Source organism: Thalassophryne amazonica, chromosome 2, assembly GCF_902500255.1.
Source record: "Thalassophryne amazonica chromosome 2, fThaAma1.1, whole genome shotgun sequence".
Taxonomy (NCBI): domain Eukaryota; kingdom Metazoa; phylum Chordata; class Actinopteri; order Batrachoidiformes; family Batrachoididae; genus Thalassophryne; species Thalassophryne amazonica.
Genome location: NC_047104.1, coordinates 100,033,130 through 100,047,972, shown reverse-complemented (window position 1 = coordinate 100,047,972; position 14,843 = coordinate 100,033,130). Strand labels below are relative to the sequence as shown.

General features: G+C 44.8%; 1 protein-coding gene across 1 annotated transcript in view; it reads left to right on the top strand.

Annotated features, from left to right (window-relative positions):
- cpne7 (copine VII) overlaps positions 1-14,555 on the top strand; it is a 195,920-nt gene extending 181,365 nt beyond the window's left edge. The window contains 2 exon segments of the mRNA XM_034190465.1: positions 11,874-12,110; positions 12,270-14,555. Coding sequence (XP_034046356.1) covers positions 11,874-12,110; positions 12,270-12,422 — 390 coding nt within the window. The 3' untranslated portion in view covers positions 12,423-14,555.
- Positions 14,556-14,843: the final 288 nt, after the last annotated feature.

Here is a 14,843-nt window from a genome sequence, read left to right as displayed (position 1 = left end):
ACTTTGTGACTGCATGTGTAGTTGGGCTCTGTGCCATGGAGTGGCGCAGAGAGGAGGAGGAGGAGACGGACAGAGCCAGGTGTGTGGCTTCATGCGGCTCTCGTCTCCAATGTTTTCCTAAACATCAGGCACATGCAACAGGTGGAACACCTGCAGGAGCGCGCTGAAGAGCACTGAAATGAGACTTATAGCCGACTTGGTGTCAGCAATCAAACTGAATGCGGTGCAGCAGGGTTTAATTGTGCGCACGCTTCTTCCTCCGCCAGACTGGAGGAGGTGCAGAGATGTCTGGCTGCACGTGAGTCTCCTCTCGCTTCTCTGGTTCCTCTGGCTCAGATTCGTTCTCCCGCTCATCGGTTACAACAGCAGGTGGAGCACCTGCAGGAGCGTCCCGAGGAGCTTCAGCAGAAACTGTGGAACGACACTTGGCTGACTTCGTGTCACTGTTCCTCTTCGGCATACTGCATCAAACTGAACGCTGTGGAGCCGAGTTTAATTGTGTGCACATGACAGAAAACTGATTCGTCATGGAATACAGTGAAATGTGACGCCACGTTACAAGTCATGTCAGAACTTTACCATTTCCGTGTCACTTCGTAGTAACGCGTGACAGTTTGGGCTCCAAGAACCATCACAGGAACCACTACAAACGTTGTCACGTTCTATTAAGGATCACTAGTCATCAAGACAGATTAACACGCTCAGTTGCAACCTCCACGACGTGAGACGAAATGAGGATGGTGTGTGACATTCGTGGAAGATTTTTTGACAGGCAAAAACATGCTCCACAAATATCAAGAATATCACGCACCAACACGCACTATTAAGAAATCTATTCAGATGCGTTAAGTCACATTAAGAATGTCAGGAATGTGTCACGATTGACAGAAAAATGACATTCGTAACGCATCTTGCTTATGTGTAAACGCACCTTTACAGGACCTTAGCCCTGTCATTCTCAACCATCTTTGGTGGCGTCTCCCATCGGAACTTGGGGACTTCTAATCTGTATGTGGCACAGATGTTCTTGTTCACAATTCCTGACACTTGGTTGTGCCTCTCAGTGTACGCAGTCCCAGCTTGTATCTTGCTACTATGTGCTGGACTGTCACTGGGACACATCTGCACAGCCTGCAACTTTGGTCCTGTCGGCTGTGGTAGACTCATGCCTCTATGGATCAGGGGCTTCATGTACAACGACTTGCGTGTATTTACTACTGAGACATCGCACACGCTAAAACCCAGAAACTGTCATATGCACAAAAATATCCAGATGTATCAAAGTGTGCTTACACATGGATCCAAGCACATTTGTACATCCCACTGAATGTGCAATAGAGCACACATGCAGACGTACCAAATCCGTCCCTCTCCATGTCCTATTTAAATATGCAAATTTGTGTAAATAGGCCCTGGGACATGGGATTTCCCTCTGTCCGATAACTTCATATGAACACAGAACATAAATGATACCGAATGTGAGCTACAGATGACTGGAAACAATGTGGAGACACACAGGAATAAACATGAAACAGAAATAAAGTTAGTGGGAGCGTGTGTGTGTGAGGCCGTAAACGATGTGGGCTCAGAGCAATGCACACACAGTGAAGTTAAAACAAATGACCGTGTCTGACAGTGTGACATTCACAAATTTACACACGCTTTTATTGACAAATACTCAACACAGGGAGACACTTGGGAGCTTGTTAAGAAGCTCTGCAGCTCGAGTTTCACCATCAAGCAAAACAAAAAGACAGTAACCCTCTGGAGTCAAATGACGCGCCCTCGTGTCAAAAGTCACATGACCTAATTAAGCAGACATAGCACACAATCAGCTCCACTCTGAGGGTCTGTTTGAATGCGTGTTGAATGTGGAGACTTCAACCTCCAAACCACTTTTTAAATTTTGTTAATAGGCCAAGTATAACTTGAATTATGATTAATAATTCATGCAAGTTTTTTGGAGGGGATGATATTCTCATATTTGCTACGCTTTTTGCAGACAACTGCAGCAAAAGGACTCATTTCCTCCTTTCAGCTGGAGGGGCGAGAGGGTTGTAATGAAACAGGATTCCCTCAACTGCAGCAGGAAAAAGGGGTGGTACAACTAGTGGAAAACTCAGTAACTAACCAATCACATTCACATGGGTTTTATGACACCGCACAGACCTCACGTGGGTCTCTTTGTGTGTGTGTGTAAAAACAGGTTTACCAGCAAACAGGTAAAAAAAAAAAATACACAAATTTTTCTTTATCACTGGTGTAAAATATATTACTATATAAACAGTGATCCCCAATCCATGTAATTTGGTTGCTAAGCGAAGGGAAATAGTGGTTTCATGCGGAGCCAAAAGGAGAAAGCAATCAGTTTTGAAAGTTGAATGATATTTGCCATGCTTAGAGTGTGTTTTTGTGTGTGTGGTGGAGTTTTTTAGCGTGTGTAGTTAGTGTGTGGTGTAGTTTTTATTTATTTAATGTGTCAAAATAATCAGGCATCTTGGAACAGTGCATAAAGTCTCTCACTTTTTTTTTAACTGCATGAAGATGATCGATCCGCGGAGCACGTCATCAGAGTCTGAAACAGAGTGTGAGCAATCTGATGATGAAGTGGACTTTATTTTTCTGGTCTGGACGAACTAGGGCAGGTGGATTCACCAATCTGTGCGCACAGATCAGCTCAATGGGTCGGACCGTGTGCCTCTCCTTCCTTCTGCTCCAGTTTTGGAGCACAGCAGAGTGGAGACACACACTGCCCCAGCACGAAGGAGGCTCCAGGGTCAGAGAACACAGGAGTTCAGTTACAGACCCCCCCCAAGTCCAAAACAACTTTTTCTATCTTTTTTTTTTTTTGGTCACTAACACAGCCAGGACACTCTGTACCAGAAAAATGCACATGGATATTGAGGTGAGTGTCATGATTGGGTATACAAGTAGCATCCCCAAAAGGCTCAGCCATTCACAAGCAAAGATGGGGCGAGGATCACCACTTTGTGAACAACTGCATGAAAAAATAGTCCAACAGTTTAAGAACAATGTTTCTCAACCTTCAATTGCAAGGAATTTAGGGATTCCATCATCTACAGTCCATAATATAATCAGAAGAATCAGAGAATCTGGAGAACTTTCTACATGTAAGCTGCAAGGCCGAAAACCAACATTGAATGCCCGTGACTTTGGATCCCTCAGGTGGCACTGCATTAAAAACCAACATCATTGTGTAAAGGACCTTACCGCGTGGGCTCAGGAACACTTCAGAAAACCATTGTCAGTTAACACAGTTCATCGCTACATCTACAAGTGCAAATTAAAACTCTACCATGCAAAGCGAAAGCCATACATCAACAACATCCAGAAACACTGCTACCTTCTCTGGGCCCAAGCTCATTTGAAATGGACAGACGCAAAGTGGAAAACTGTGCTGTGGTCTGATGAGTCCACATTTCACATTGTTTTTGGAAATTACGGACGTCGTGCCCTCCAGACAAAAGAGGTAAAAGACCACCCAGATTGTTATCAGTGCAAAGGTTAAAAGCCAGCATCTATCTGTGATGGTATGGGGGTGTGTTAGTGCCCATGACATGGGCAACTTATACAGTGCAGGTACTAGACTGGCCTGCCTGCAGTCCAGACCTGTCGCCCATTGAAAATGTGTGGCGCATTGTGAAATGCAAAATATGACAACAGAGACCCTGGACTGTGGAACAACTGAAGTCGTACATCAAGCAAGAATGGGAAAGAATTCCACCTACAAAGCTTCAACAATTAGTATCCTCAGTTCCCAAATGCTTATTGAGTGTTGTTAGAAGGAAAGGTGATGTAACACAGTGTTAAACATACCACTGTCCCAGCTTTTTGGAAACGTGTTGCAGGCATCCTTTTCAAAATGAGCAAATATTTGCACCAAAACAATACATTTTATCAGTTTGAACATTAAATATCTTGTCTTTGTGGGTGTATATAATTGAATATAGGTTGAATAAGATTTGCAAATCATTGTATTCTGTTTTTGTTTACATTCTACACAATGTCTTCATTAGAATTGGGGTTGTATATAACTTTGTTTATGCTACATTTTTACATATATTTTTGAAATTTACAATTTATATTTATATTCTAAGTTATGAAAATGGTTCTTTAAAAATATTTCTGGTTTTCACACTAAAAAATGATTTTTTCTGATTCGAATTTTATATTTTGTGGTAAATTTAGGGTCACTGTTTTAATGCAGCATGTCAGAATGAAAGAAAAACTGTAAAGTCACACAGGTGAGGTTGTGCTGAAAAAAATGACATCAGACAAGGCCAGGTGAACAGTTTCCATCCATCCACCCATCCATCCATTTTCTTCGTCTTTATCCGACCTGAAGAGGGCAAAGCACCTTTTTCCGGTCGAGAACCATGGCCTCGGATTTGGAGGTGCTGATTTTCATCCCGTTGCTTCACACTCAGCTCCCGGCACAGTTTTTTAAGGTAAATTATGAAGGTAAAACCATAAGTAGTCAAAAGCGCCCAAAAAATTCCCAAGAGACCAGAGGGTTAATAATAATAACAAAAAACATTTGAATGCGCACATGCCGAATGTGCCCACGATGGTTTTTGTTCGGACCAATTCCACAAATAAACTCACCAAACAGCCACCCATCGCACACTGTCCTAGCCTCTAGCCTGTCCCCAACCATTTGCGCATCACATATGATTTGAACATTGATGGAATGAAAATGTTTCCTATTAACAAAGACACTTTTATAGCAATATGTGTGCAGTCAGTAGCTCTGATTACATTAGGGAAACCAGCTCTCGCTGCAAATTGCACTTTACTGTTGGAATGTGATGTACCTGGATGGCATTTGGATGATTGCATTCCACACAGCTGGGATGGCTTGGCTCAAGGTTGACTGGCACACTTCTGACCGATCGGCCAGCTCACAGTGGAATGCCGCTGTTGCCAGGACACCCAGCATGGTCAGCACCTGTGTGGGCACAGGCAACCTCTGACTAGTCGCGGTATTGCGCTCTAGGGCCAACCGCAGTTCTGCGTCCACTCCAGTAACACTGCCCTTGGTAATTGAAATCGGCTTATGAGCTGCCCTAGGTAGTGTTGGCGGACCGCTCGCTGCCAGTCTGATGCTCTCAAAAACCCGCCGACTCTGGAAATACGGATCTGGACCATCACAATTGGCGCCCGAACAACTTTTCCTTGGACCATCTTGCAAAACCGGAGCCTACGAGCCGTTATCAGAACTCAAAAAGTGGATAAGTATTGCGGAGTGGGTAGCAGCCCGAGCTGGTAAGCCGCGTGTGTCAGCAACATCAAAGGTCCAAACGGACTCGTTTGAACAAGTGTGGATTCACGTCCTGCTTTCTTGCTCCGCAGTTACCGGCTGTAGATAAACCACGATGCCGTGAGGATTCTTGAAACTGAACTGAAATGTGGTGAAGAAACAGCAAAAAAAAAAAAAAAAAAAGATGTTTTAAAGACCTCAAACTGAGTTGTTGAGTAATAGCCATGGCTAAGTACCCTGAGTACTTCGACTTTGAAGATCCCCACGATGACACTGGCTTCGCAGCTCTCCCAAGACTGTCTGCTCACACTAATGAAAATGTGGACCTTGCACGCAAAGTAGTGAACTTACAGGCCACAGTTGACATGCTTCAACAGTGCCTACATGAATCCCTTAATCTACAAGATGACAAGTTAGCCGCTGCATGCCCCTCTGCCAACCACATCCCAGCAGCTACCTCGACCCCCTTTGTGCCTGCTCCTCTTTCCAGGAGAACTGCATATTCCAATGTGGTGATGCCATCACATGCTAAAGCTGCGGAGGATACGGAACATCACCAATCATATTCTCTTGAACTTGCAAACACTACAAGGGTTCTAGCAGCTGCATTACACCAAGCGAAGCTCGAGCCTCCTGTGTTTCCTGGCACTGGTGTAATCCACCCAGAAGACTGGCTACAATCTGTTAGTACTTACAGGTCTTCCTTTGAACTGTCAGATACTCAAATCCTCAGGGAGCTGCCACACTTTCTGTCTGGTGAAGCAAAGAAATGGTTCAGTGTGCTTAATAACAATGTTGCCAGTTGGAGCGATTTTTGTGTGCTGTTTAGGACAGTCTTCCTCCCCTCTGATAACCAAAAGTGTGTATTGAGAGGCATTCTTGACTGCTTCCAGGGTCCTGAGGAGCCCCTACCCACATTTGTAGCCCACATGCTTGGTGAATTCAAAAAACTGAGGAATCCCCCATCTGAGACAGAGCAGATGTAGCTGATCTGTAAGCACGCCCAGGAGAAATATAGAGTTGCTCTTTTTAGCGCACCTGTCGATTCAGTCACTGACTTAACGCTAAGAGCACGTAATCTCCATTCTGTCCTTGGCCCCAATATCATGCATACTCCCCGCTTTCAAGCAAAACGTAAAAATGAGGGTGGCACTCACTGCTTCAAATGCTCCATGCCTGGTTTTACATCCCGCACCTGCCCTAACTGCTCTATCACTCAGAGGAGTGCCCCGAGTCCTCCTGAGTCCACGCCTGAACTCCAGCAAACTGAGCCTCAGGCTCTAAACTTCAACACTGATGGTACAAACGAGGCTGGGGGTGGCCCAGCATCAGTACCAAGGCCCCCTGGTAGGAGGCAGGGAAACGTCCAAGGGGGGAGGTAATTTTGCAGAGGCAACCCTCCTCCCAGACAATAACTCCACCTCCCCCACCCTCTCCTGTCCCAGATGAGCAACCTGTGCTCAATCACGTTGAGGACATAGCTTCGCTGTCTTCATGGAACACCCCATTTAAAGTCAAAGTGAACTTTAAAGGTGCAGCACTGGACGCCACACTTGACACAGGAGCATCACTTTCAGCTGTAAGGGTGGACTTGATTTCAGGGAACAACCAAGATCAACCTGTTACTACAACCTGGTCAGGTTTGCCCCTTCTCCTTGCAAATAACACATGCTGTAACCCACTAGGAGTCAGCTGGCTTACCATTGGATTTATGGGCAAGCGTGTCTACAAGAGATTCATTGTAATCGCTGAGCTCTCCTCCCCTATTGTTCTGGGAATGGACTTTATGATACGTACCTCCCTGTCCATACATGTGCCTACCAGAACAGTAACGATGGATGAGAACCAACCCTTCCCTGATGACCTTGAGGATGACAGGTCGGACGCCTGTGACTTTGAAGGTGGAACTATGATGTTTCTCGATGTTTCATCATCGGCTCTGAGTGACAAAGTAGAGGATGCTTGTTTAGTAGGGGTGGAAAAAGCTGAACTGTCTGATGGTCATTTGGGCTGCACGTCATTAGCTGAACATGTAATTGACACTGGGGAAGCAAAACCTGTCAACCTCCCTCCCTACCACACTTCACCCGCAAAAAAAAAAAAAAAAAAAAAAAATCATTGAGGAGCAGGTTCAAAAAATGTTAAAGGAGGGCATCATTGAGCCAGCATCAGGACCATGGTCAGCTCCTGTGGTCATTGTGAATAAACCCCCACGAGATCCAAGATTTTGTGTAGACTTTCGGGGTCTCAATCAGCTGACTGTGAAAGACTCATATCCACTCCCACGTGTGGATGAATCACTAGACTTTCCGTCCCGGGGAAAGTACATTTCCACCTTAGATCTTGCTCGAGGTTATTGGCAAGTGGCCGTTGCTGAGGAGTCAAGACCAAAGACAGCTTTTGTCACACACTGTGGACTGTTCCAGTTCAAAGTCCTCCCCTTTGGCCTCTGCAATGCACCAGCAACCTTTCAGAGGCTCATGAACACTGTCCTGGCTGGTCTCATTTACAAATCCTGTGCAGTTTACCTGGATGACATAGTTGTTGCCTCTCCAACATTTGAACAACACCTAGCAGATCTGGAGGAGGTCTTGGGGAGATTAAAATCAGCTGGCCTGTCCCTAAAACTGAGTAAATGCCAGTTTTGCCTCAGTGAGCTCACCTTCCTCGGTTATCGTGTCACCCCATCTGGTATTTACCCTGACCCTGACAAAGTCAAAGCTGTAAGGGACTTTAAAGCGCCAACCTCTGCAAAGCAAGTACAACAGTTCCTTGGCCTGTCAGGCTATTATAGGCACTTCGTGAAGGACTACGCCCGTCATGCAGAACCACTTTTTGCACTTACAAAAAAGGGGGCACCTTTCAACTGGAACAGTGCATGTCAAGCAGCCTTGGATCTGCTGAAAAACCGCATCACCTCCACACCAGTGTTAAGGTTCCCCAACTATGAACATTCCTTCTTCATTCACACAGATGCGAGTGATGCTGGACTGGCTGCTGCACTAATGCAAAAAGATGATGAGGGGAAAGATGTTGCTGTGGCGTTTGCTAGCCGTGCGCTACACAGGTCAGAAAAACCATACTCCACTCCAGAAAAGGAGTGCTTAGCTGTTATTTGGGCCCTAGAGCACTTCAGGCCATACATTGAAGGTCTACACGTCACCATCTACTCAGACCATAGCAGCCTGAGATGGCTAATGGCTCGCCCAAACCCCTCTGGCAGGCTTGCCAGATGGTCCCTTCGCCTCCAGGACTTTGATTTTAGCATAGTTCACAAGCCTGGTGAGCGTAACAAAGTCCCTGATGCACTCTCACGCAACCCTCTCCCAGCAACAGGTGCTCCGATGGACCTCCTACCTACTCATGCAGTCATTAGCAGCCTTGATCTTCGTACTCTGCCCTTGGTAGTGTTGGCGGACTGCTCGCAGGTACGACAGATGCAACTGGAGGACCCTGTAACTGGAAAATTGCTCAGTGAAGTGGAAGAAGGCAGCCAAAGTGAGGACAACAGCGATCTCTCCCAGTATGCTGCTCTGGATGGACTGCTTTACTTTCATGACTCAAAAACTAAATGTGGTCTGCATCCACTCAAGCAAATGAAGCTCTATACCCCCACTGCCATCCAAGGTAGTCTGCTGAGGTATTACCATGACCACCCGACAGCAGGGCACCTGGGTGTCTCAAAAACACTGGCTCACCTGAGACTCGGGTTCTTTTGGCCAAACATGGCCTCTGATGTCAAAAGGTATGTGGTGTCTTGTTCAGTGTGCCAGATCACTAAGCCAAGCCAAAGAAAGCCAGCTGGCCTCATGGTACCGATCCAACCGCAAAGACCATGGGAGTACACTGGCGTGGACTATGTTGGCCCTCTGCCGCGGTAATGCCTACATCATTGTGTTTGTGGATTACTTCTCGAAATGGATCGAAGTGAGTGCAGTGAGAGAAGCTACAGCACAAGTAGCAGCTAACAAGTTCATCAGTGATGTTTTTTCCAGACATGGGGCCCCCTCGTTCCTCATCTCTGACAGGGGAGCACCATTCGTTGGTGAACTCTTTGAGCATGTCGTTTCTACGCTTGGTACCGAGTACAGGCTCACGACAGCTTACCATCCACAAACAAACGCCACTGAACGAGTGAACAGAACTCTCAAAACAGCCATTCGTGCGTATGTGGGAGCCAGACATACTATCTGGGATAAGTACATTCCCCAAATCTGTTTTGCTCTACGCACTGCACATCATGAAAGCACTGGTCTAAGTCCATCTATGATGCTGGATGGTCAAGAGTTGGACACGCCCCTTGACCTGCTTTTTCAACCCTCCTGTGATGGTGTTGATGACCCTGGAGTCCCTTATCCTGAAGGCCTGCGGACCTCGCTTCAGGAAGCACATGATCACACTCGAGCTGTGCTGACTGAGAGCCATGAACGTCAGAAACGCTATTACGATCTGAAACGCCGCTGTGCCTCCTACAACATCGGTGATCTCGTCAGAGCTAAATCCCACCACAAATCTGATGCAATGAGCAACTTCACTGCAAAGTTAGCCCCACTCTACGCTGGCCCCTACCGCATCTCCCAGAAGTTGTCAGACGTGAACTACAGACTTGCCAGAATCGACACCGGAGCAGATGCAGGAGTTTTTCATGTGGTGAACAAGTCATGTGCCTGCTGTTTGCCAGAGCCCTGAGTCCGCGACCAACAACCTGCCTCCTGATCCGGATTTACCAGAACCGAGCAGTTCGAACATTGAAGTCTCTTCAACTTCCGCCGTCCCCATGTCTGACAATGACAATGAATCTGTCTGTAACACTGACTCTGAACAGACCAACTCTACACTGATTCCTGTGACCGAGACTGCCACAGCGACTCATAGCTCTCTAACCGATGACTTCTTCTTGTCTGACTTGGTTGCTGCGCCTACTGAACACTACGACTTGAGACCAAGACATGTCCCCCGAGTAACCTCGGGATGGTCAGACACCAGGTGGACTAACGCTTTCCACACCGACCGACTTGACTTGAAGTAATGCTTTTGGGGTTCTTTAGCATATGTTCGCGTGTTATGCGTCCACAATAATATCACTGATTTTGTTTTATGACATACTAGGGAGTTAGTGGATGTTGCTTTGTTTTGAGCCCACTGCCTGATTTGTGTTGAGTTAAGGATTTGTTTTGTTGGAGTTTTGCATGTTAAAAAAAAAAAAAGGGTTATTTCACTTTGATCGCCTGTATTGAACCTGTTTATTTACACCTTTTTCCCACTTAATGGACTTACACGGTATTCAGTGCTGACATGTATGTCAGGCACTGTGGTGCCCCACTGAGTACACCCCTGTTTGGTTCGGACACCTTAAGTGCTTTACCATGTATGGTAGTATTTTAAGTATGGACTGTCTCAGAGCGGACGGCTGAGGTCAGCCTTTGTCTCACCGGGGGGGAATATGTAACAGTCAAGGTCGTGTGATGTACCTTTAAGAGAGACTATGCCACGCCGCCAGAGGGCACAACAGTTATTACTATTAGTCAGTCTATGTGGCGCTCTCGTTATGGACGTATGTCTAAAGCCGAGCTCCCGTCTTTATATTTTGCCACTCGACTCACAAGTGATGCATGGGTTCGTACCTGAGTCGGATAATAAGTAGCCGTGTAACCTGGCATTGTATGGTTATATTTTTGTGTTTGTAATAAAGGCGAGCATTGTGGAAAACCCGAACCTGAGCAGCCGTGCACTTCCTGGCTAATTGTCCTAGCCTCTGATGCTCTCAAAAACCCACCGACTCTGGAAATACGGATCTGGACCATCACAACGTGCACACACACATGCACATATAGTGCATCTGCAAATACTTTCCAGATGCACTAAATGTGCATGTGTGTGCACGTATGCGCAAATATCTTGGAAATACTTTGGTTTTGTGGTAAATAATTAAATTGATGAATAAAATGATCTAGTATTTCTATCTAGTATTGTCCTTCATTCAACCGTGTGGATCTCATGTTCTAAACACTTCTACCTCAGTAATTGTGTCATTCACTTCATATTTACTCTTCAAATTCAATTCATGTTTCAACGAGTAACAAGTGTCAGTCCACAATGTGCTGTAGACTTTACAAAATATTAGAAAAGACAGAAACTACTTGAATTCAATACAACCAAAACAATCAGGGTAACCACAACAAATCACTGTAGACTTCAGTCATGATGCCAATCAAAGATTATTAGTTTGTTGCACCATTTTCATGTGTTTTTATGGCATTATTTATTGTGCAGTTACTTAGCAGAAACATGAAAGGAATCACACACAAGCACACACATATTCTCTTTCTCTGATGATGTTTTTGAAGTAAGGTTTTATGTCTGCTCTTTCTTAGCCTCATTTCAAATCTGATTTTGTTTCTTTTTTGATGAGCGTGTTTGTTAAAAGCACGCTACACATAAACCGAAGTGTTAGATCCCTACACACTGTCAGACTGTCAAAGACATCACATCAGGCCAGCTTCACAGGGCAGCATGCACTGACAGGTGTCACTGATCGTTGCTGATTTTAATTAGAATATGGATTAATGCACTCTCAAAACTCTTCTTCCAGCGATACCACATCCTGCTCATTCTCACGGACGGCGTGGTGACGGACATGGCGGACACACGTGAAGCCATTGTGCGAGCTTCCTATGAGCCCCTGTCCATAATCATTGTTGGGGTGGGCAATGCAGATTTCACAGACATGCAGATTTTGGATGGCGATGACGGCTACCTTCGCTCCCCAAAAGGCGAACCTGTCCTTCGGGACATTGTGCAATTCGTGCCCTTCAGAGAATTCAAAACGGTCAGTGTTTCAGTTTTCTCTGTGCCCTCTCTGCTTCATTCTCCATGGCTCAAACAACAAAAGATCAGGAAACAAAGCTTGACTGAAAAATGTTCTAAATCTTAGATGAACACAAAATCAAAGTTGTTTTGAGAACTCCAGTTGTACTCTTTGTTGCAGGCTTCACCAGCAGCTCTGGCCAAATGTGTTCTAGCGGAGGTGCCCAAGCAAGTTGTGGAGTACTACAGCCATAAGGCCATCGCCCCTCTGTGTCCAATAATGGACTTATCCAGCCCCATCTTCAGTCCAATTGCCACCACCCCGACAGAATAACCACCCATATGTTCCCGGAGGCCAAGATTTGACCGCAGCACCAGTCCAGTAAACTGAGACAAAGAGGGGATGAATGGCTCACTGTTGTGGATGAGAACAATGAAAACATTTTCTACGTTTGTTGTTATTGATGAGTGGACAGCACAACGGGGTTCTAATACTGTACTCAGTCTGGATCCATAACCTCTCTGTGGCTGTACATATTGACCACCCAGCTCTTTCAACATTGTGAGTCCTGGAGGATAATGTTTTTGTTCCCTAGAATTTATGCATGCCGGCCGATGCCTGAGTGCTGCTCCATTGACCAGGACTGAGGAATGATTTTCAGCATCTCAGCTTTTGCTTTTCTGTTACAGTTTAATTTGCCATACTTATCTTTGGAACCTTTTCAAAATGTATGTTACAAATAGATTTCTGACTTCTGACACTGACTTCATCTTCTCAAGATGTTATAGATGATCACAAATCCTCCATTTAGACCTGCTGACACATTAAGCTGCCCTTATAAACCAATTCTGTCAGGATGCAGGACAGGCCTCATTTTAGGATGACAGAACATAACATGGTTCCATATTACTCTGCCGCAGGTGTAGAGTTCTAGGAACAGAAACATGGCAAATTTATAAATGGAATCATTTACGTACAATAGTACAATGTCCTATTTATTGCCAACACCAAAAGTTGTGTTCCATGTAGGGTTGGACAATTAAACAAGCTTTACATGGAATCAAAATTCAAGAATGTTCATGATTATTTTTTTTAGTCTGCATTATTTTGTGCCACATCAAATATTTGCACAATCAGGTCACAGTGCATGGTGACTCACAAAACTCTTGAGAAACACAATCTTGTATCGTGATCACCATTTGGTCTTATTTACACATTGGCTAGTGCCAAGCAATCCAACTGCTAAGTATACCTGGAAGCGAAAAAAAAAATCCTTTTGGGGGGTGGGGGGTGCTGCAGTGCCTTAGTTGTGCACAGGGTGTAGGCGAGGACTGGAGGAGCTGCTGGGAGATCTCAGTGACTGTCATGCCAATACCAACGTGAGGACTGTCCAGAGCCATCCATGAGCCTCACTGTCTATTACATTGACAAGAGTGGAATTTTGTTAACATAGTCCTTCTGATGGGATATTATCTGGAGGACCACTGGAATCACTGCCATCATTGGGACTCTGTAAAGACTGAACGTGCCGCTACATCGATGATGGTGTACATAGTCAACAGCTTGACAGGTGGACATGACTGTCATGTTTTGGGCATCAACCCCTTCTAAAAATTGGTAAGTTATAAGTTATTCATGAAGCATTTTAACATGAAGTGATGAAAACTGATATTATAAAAACAATCTGATAAAAACAATGGACTGGAACAATGTGGGATCCCACATTGCAGTTAAGATTTTTAGCCATATTGTCCAGCCCTATATCCATGTTGAACCAGCTGACAAAAACAGAACTGTGCTGTTGCACGTATAAGCACCTTGTCCTGTAGTGCTGACTGAGTTGATGAGAGTTTTACAAGTTAGTAGTTTCTCACAAAATAATTTGCTGAAATATAAGAAATAAATACCCAACAGGTCTGTTTTTGAGCCAACTACTAACTAGTGTAATTAGCTGGCCTAGCAAGCCATTGTGTTGGCTGAGCTAAGCTAGCTCGACAGTGTGCTTGCAATACAATGCACAATTTATCACTTGAAAGGAATGTATTTGTACATGCAGTGTTGACTTGTAACTGACTACAAGTTATCTGTTTTTGGAAAGGTTTACACTTTTGGTAGGGCAGAATTCTATAAAACTGTATTGTGAAACAGCTAAAATAAGAGCTGGTGCCCTTTTGGTCACTGTTTACTTCGGCTGCCTCAAAGGTCAGCAGTAGCAGGACAGCATTTGATTGATTGGACACTAGTGTGTGATATTTGTGTGGATTATGCCAGCAAATGGTGTACAGTGAAAGGAACTGAAATTTGCTCTGAAAGTTTGCTGCCAAAATGCAATTATGGCTGCCCTCATAACCTGAGAAGGTGACAGTGTTATAACAGCAGCGGTAGTTTTTAAATCTCCAGGCCTGCACATCCCCATGACATATATGTATATATTCTCCTTCTTCTCTTAAAAATTCACAAGGAAAAGATTTAAGATGTTATGAAATCATGGTCATGGCGTATGATCTTGCTTCCATACAATACTGTAACTGCATGCCCACTTTTTTTCATGTCAACACCAGACTCTGTAGTTAGCTGTGAACAAAACCTGAATGTATATTTCTCAAACATAAGATGAATGGACACACCCCGGTCTGGTCTTTTATCAAGTGGCATATTGTTTATGTATATTTGGTGTGAAAAATTAAGCTAAATGTCAGACAAAATGCTCCAAGTGTACTGCTTCGGAATTGTCCATGATACTTCTAACCTATA